Genomic DNA, 6,000 nt, shown 5'->3' with positions numbered 1-6,000 from the left:
ATTGTTGGTTCGAACCTCACCTTTAACAAGCATTTTTTTCCTTCACTTACATGCACTTTTCTTTTTAATAACGAAGACAGCAAAACCCAGCATTTGAACTTAATTGCTCAAGTGACCTTAACTGCTCAACGTGGACTTAATCCAGACCTGTTATTGACTACTTAGGCCGGGGAGATTCATAGAGCTCTGTCCTTCCTGCTCAGGACTACACACTTAGTCAAGCAGCAGTCAGTCTTATGTTTTGTTTAAGTTGATGAATGATTTTGTTGACTAAGCCTGTCCAGTCAAGAGGGATGGTTATGTTTTTATTCTTTGTTTAGGCTCACAAAATTGCAAAAAAAAAAAAAACCTTTTCAGAATTCCAGTTATCTTGACTTCTTGCCCGTCAATAACTCAGGGTTTAGACTGAGAAAACTAGGTTAGCAGGATGTATATCATATGAAGGGGGAAGATGCTATAGAACTTTATGTTGGCTGTACTGTGAAGTAGGGTTCACTAAAGTTGATTGCCAAGCATACAGCTTGTGTTCTCTTGTATATGCAGTGGACTCTCATCTCATATCCACTTTAGTAGAGCGCTTTTCAAATGAGTGTCGTAAAATCAAAACCAAAGTAATTACTTTGAGCAATCAAAAAGGACCGAAACAATCCAGTAAACCAATCAAAACTCGAAGTAATTTAATACACGTAGCTGACAAAAAGCGCAGGAAAATGTGCACGCGCGAGCCACGATTGGTTTGGGTTTCACTTCTGATTGGTTGAAAAAGTGGGGCGGGAACTTTGAACCAATCACTGAGTGAAGTAATTCACTAATTACTTTCGACACTCAATTGAAAATCGCTCTAAGGAAACAAAAGAGAAATTAGTAAGTAATATGCATTGATTTCTCACAGTGTCTTGTGTGTCCTTTTGCTGACCAAAGCAAACGAGAAAAGGAAATTCATGGATTGAACGGTGAGCATCGAAGGTGAAGTGGTTATTAAATGTTAATTTGATTTTCCTGTTAGGTTTCACCAAAATGTGCTGCTCATGTAAAACGTGTTATGCATCAGAGGGCTGTCGATGTACACTTGATGCCTGAAATTCAGATGGCTTGTGTGCAAGACCTTGGAAAACACTGCAGTGACAAACTTGATAAAGGAGAGGTAACAATGATAATTAATTTTCTTTTTGTACGAAACCAGTGTATCATATGCATGTCATGATCATCCACATTATTGTAATACATGTATGCCATTTTTTGTAACCTGAATACTGATAACAAGAACCACTCCCTCCTTGCAATGGTAAAAATTCAGTGGAAGCTCTTTGGTGTGCTGGGGCATTACCAGGGCTGTCACATTGCAACAAGTTCTGCCCACTGGTGACGTCTTAGGCTAATTGCATGATTCAAGAATTTTTGCTAGCTACTATTAAAAAAAACCGATTGAAGACAGAGATTCTCTTTTTTGTAAAAGAAATATATATATATATTTTTTGACAACTACCTGTGCAGAAATTGTTGTAAGTTTTGGGACTTTTCTCTCTTTGAAGCATTGACTGTTCATAAATAGTCTTGTTGAAATGTGGATGGTTGTTACATTTAATTGTTTTGCACTTTGCAGGAAATAGAGTGTTTACAAGATAAATTTGATGACCTTGGTCAGAAGTGTCAAAATGCTATCGGCAATTTTACAGAAGAGGAAGGAGAGGTTGGTGTCTTGCACTGTTAACCTCGATCGACCTGTCTGTAGGACAGTTAGTCAGTCTGTGCGTTCGACTTTTCACTCTGTTTTTCTGTATGCTTGTTATCTTATTGTTCAGCCTGTGCTTATCACATACATGTAGGAAAGATCACCAAGGATTATAGTTGAGAAGCTTTTGAAAAATAGCGTGCTATGAAAACATAAACCACATCGCAGAATTGTTATGGCTGGTTGAGATCTCTGATAGAATTTACAAAAATGATCTTTCTCAAAACCACACTTTCTGACCACAATGATTAAACTGGAGTAAATCCCAAGGGAAGAGTTTTCGCGAGCCTCAATGAACATGTTATGTCGGTTAAGACTACATCGCAAAATGCTAAATGACAAATTGTTGGTGTAATATTTTTGGCTTTAGTATAATAATTATCTTAAGAATGCAGGGTTAAGTTGTTACTGTGAGTTTGTTATATGGCCAGTTTTTTTACTTCAGCGAGGGCCCGAACTTGAGGCAGTTTACGAGACTTTAGACTGATGTCGCTAAAACTGAGTGCAGAACTCATCTTGAGAGATTCAAATAGGTTCGACTTGACTCTGAAGATGACTCACGCACAAGATATTCACCCCGCTCCAACTGGAATATGTATTACAAAGGTTGTGGTTCTTTCCTTTAGGATTACGAACTTGACAGCACACTGGTGCGTGCTTGTCGAGGCATGGTGTCAAAGTTCTGTGGAGATGTCATTGCTCAGGGAAATGCAGAAGGAGTCTTGCCTTGTTTAGTTGAACACAAAAATGACCAAGGAATGGACGAAAGGTGCCATGCAGCCATTGAACATTGGCAACTTGTAAGTTATAGCCATTAGGTGCGTTGTCTTACATACGGCGGATGTGTATTTGCAGTAATAGAGCAGTTTTTAGAGGGGGTAGGATTGGTGCAGTGCAATGAAGTTTTCTACTTTGCTCGGAAAGAGCAGACTAAGACATCACAAATCAAAGTTAATGTTGGTTTTTGATGAGAGTGGAAAACCAGAGAATCGGGAGAAATAATCTTTATACAAAGTCGAAAACCAACGAATTCTAACCCCAGATGACGTTGAGTCGGGTAGAAAAGCCAGGACAGATTCTACCCAATTCCTTTTTTTCACTTCATGAATCTTCGATAGAAACAGTCCAGTCAACAACATGACTAAAAATCAAGAATCGCCCCTTGTTGATATGTAAAACCTGATATTCTTTCCAAGCAGTCTCCTCCCTTTGTTTCTTCTCTTTAGATTGAAATGAAAGACTTCAGGTTCTCTCCTGAATTTAAGAGGGCTTGCCGAAGGGATGCTCAAGAATACTGTAGTGATATGAAAGACAAGTGAGTCAGGCTTGGTTGTTAAGAATACTGCTTGATTTTGTTTGTGAGTGATTTGGTCTGTAATGGTGTATTGTAGTCATCATAATGCTTATCATCTTTATCACATACGGGACAAAATTACTGAATGCTGATTGGCTGAGATAGAGGACATTTTTCCGTAATCAAGAGGGCATGATTACTTGATCCTGATTGCTTGACAATTGCTTTAAGTGCCCCTGTGACCAAAAAATCAATTCATATTTTTCTTTGGATTTCAAAACTATGTTAACAAAACACTAAGTGACCCACGTTTTAAGCGTTGATTTCAAAAATACACCTCTTTATTTTAACTGGAATTTTCCTATTTAATGGTCCGCCATTACTAACATTATGTTCTTGAGAGAGCTGGATCGAGGAGAAAATGACGTCAAAGGCTCACTAGTTTAAGAATACAATGCGTGTGTACGCTGCAAAATTAATATGCAGCACGGGGGTTTTGGGCTTTCAGACTTTTAAACTCACGCTATGCATATATAATAAGCTGCGTTCACACACTCTGACGTCACGTTTCCCTGGATCCAACCGTCTGAGTTCCAATCGTTCAGTTTTGAACCTGAGTAATGGCGGACCGTGAAATCCAAAACTTACACTCAAAGTAAGCGGCCTTTGGATAAAAATCAAAGCTCAAAATTTTGCCAGTCAGGTGTTAAGCAAACACACTTTCAAAATCTGAAGGAAAAAAGGAAGTGTTTTTTTTTTTATCACAGGGGCACTTTTAAGTTGTAACTCTTTTTTGTCCACGTATAAGATACATTTAAGCGCTATTTCTGTTGACAGCAACGATTTATTGTGAAGTGAACTTCAACCGAATGGGAGGGTGTTGATTGTCATTTGTTGCGGCACTGAACAGGCCTCCTGGTTTTCACCATCGACGCAAGCATAAGCACAAGAAGCATACGCAAACTCAGTAGGTTGTTGTTCATGAGATCCTTTTGTTCGAACAATAGACACTAATTAACAACAAGTAAATGAGCCTCCTTATGCCTGCGTCGCTAGTGAAAACCAGGCCTAATTTTGTCCTTTATGTGATAAACATGTAATCGCAATGCGCCCTCGTGCAATTCAAGTTCAAGTTCAAGTTCGTTAATTCACATTTATTCAACTACAATACAATAAGTGTAAAAAAGAAATAATGACGGAGCTAACTATACATTGAATTTAACATAACAAAGGAGAAAGTGTGTAGCAGCCAAAGGAGCCAAGATTAACTTCAATTTTGTTTTCAAAGTTTTCCAAATTTCCCTCGTAGCTTTGCGACTCGGGCAATTTTTGGTGAAAACTTTGAAAATACGCGTGGAATTAATCCTTAATTTGCCCTCTGGCCCATGCGACATCTTATATATACTTAGGAACCTTATCATCTTAATTATCATTGTTATAATTGTTTTTATCACCATCGTAATCATTATCATGATACCTGCGTTACTGGTGCTTCTGTTGTTGCAGACCTCGCGGGATCTCGAGTGGTGAAGCCCCGAGAAGGCTGAGTCTCCTCGCTCAGCTCGAAATCTCTCGCGCTCCGCAACAACAGAACCGCCAGCTACGCGGGCTATATTATCATCAGCGTCATCATCATTCATAAAATTTGAACTCAGTTGACAGCTGGTTTTGCGTAGAGTAACGGACTGTTATCATTCTGGATATCAGTTTTGATCTTAGGTTTGAAAGGATCTGTCTTAACTTACTTCAATTTAAGGGGAAAAGTAGCTGACGAAAAGGGTCGGCTGTTGGTACTTATTTATACCACTGATCATCATCATCATCATCAACATCGACTCATGAAAAAAGCTAAGTGCGAAATGAAAACTGTTGGCACGAACGCCTACCGTGATTTCATAATTCTGCGGAATCTCATCTTTAAGCGCCAATGGCCAAAACCGCGTTTTGTCTTCCATCAATCAAACTTCGGACGCCAAGCCTCGAGTTGACCCGAATCACGGATGACGTAACCTACCAATGAGCATCTTTGGTTCCCTTGGCACATTAGTACTCGACACCGATGGAAGGCACTGGAATCTGTACGAATCTTTTTGTTTCGTCCTCCGACGCAATTAAAAACTAATTACTGACGCACGTCTAATATGTAACACACGTTGCTGCTTAGAATCACAAATTAGTTGACATAGAAGTTGTATTAATCAACAACCGAAGGCCATCGGATTTCGAACAATTCCTTTTTCACGATTCTATATCTTTACTACTTTGTTGCTTCTTTTGCTATGCTTCTCCTTCGCACTTGGAATTAAAGTTTTGACTTATTATTAGTTATTACCAAAACACTTTTTGCTAAAGAACCTCTAAAATGGTAGCCTAAGGGTATTCGAGTTGTGAACTAAACAAAAACTCCAATAGCCCATTTCCGAGTTGCTGCATGCCTCAGTTTCAAAGCGAGTCCTGGTGCTCAACCATTCAAATGGAAATGAGTTGCTTATTCTCATGCAAATCAAACTCATTTCCATTTCAATAGTTGAGCACCAAGACTCGCTTCGAAACCGAGACAAACAGCAACAGGGAAATGGCCTATTCACTTTCCGGAGGCGGCGGAGTCAATTTTCCTGGCTATGATGGGAAATTTGATTGATGGAAGCCAAAATGCAGTTCGGCACTTAGCGCTTGAAGGTGAGGTTCCGCAGAATTGAAAATCGCAGTAACTCATATTAAATACACAAATCAAAATCTCAACGTAAGCGTCAGGATGATATAAATGTATTATTTGATTCATTTAATCACCGTGGAAATAATATCAGGTGGCGTATATAGGTATCCACTAAAAGGAACTGCAATTGGCTCTTTTGTTAGATTTGGGCTTGTTGAGTGCTTGAGTAAAAGAGTTCGTGATGCTGTGATTAATGGCAAGGAACATACCATTTCCGATCAGTGCCGCGTTCATCTGAGAGTTGAAAAGGAAGAGGAG

General features: G+C 39.1%; 1 protein-coding gene across 1 annotated transcript in view; it reads left to right on the top strand.

Moving 5' to 3' along the window:
* Positions 1-6,000, top strand: part of LOC138018414 (Golgi apparatus protein 1-like) — a 57,459-nt gene that overhangs the window by 34,351 nt on the left and 17,108 nt on the right. Inside the window, exons 14-18 of the mRNA XM_068865032.1 lie at positions 1,007-1,144; positions 1,604-1,690; positions 2,359-2,532; positions 2,959-3,047; positions 5,886-6,000. Coding sequence (XP_068721133.1) covers positions 1,007-1,144; positions 1,604-1,690; positions 2,359-2,532; positions 2,959-3,047; positions 5,886-6,000 — 603 coding nt within the window. The remainder of the gene's footprint in view (positions 1-1,006; positions 1,145-1,603; positions 1,691-2,358; positions 2,533-2,958; positions 3,048-5,885) is intronic.

This window comes from Montipora capricornis, chromosome 10 (assembly GCF_036669925.1).
Source record: "Montipora capricornis isolate CH-2021 chromosome 10, ASM3666992v2, whole genome shotgun sequence".
Taxonomy (NCBI): Eukaryota; Metazoa; Cnidaria; class Anthozoa; order Scleractinia; family Acroporidae; genus Montipora; species Montipora capricornis.
The sequence above is the reverse complement of the archived record's forward strand: the minus strand, read 5'-3'. Positions and strand labels throughout refer to the sequence as shown.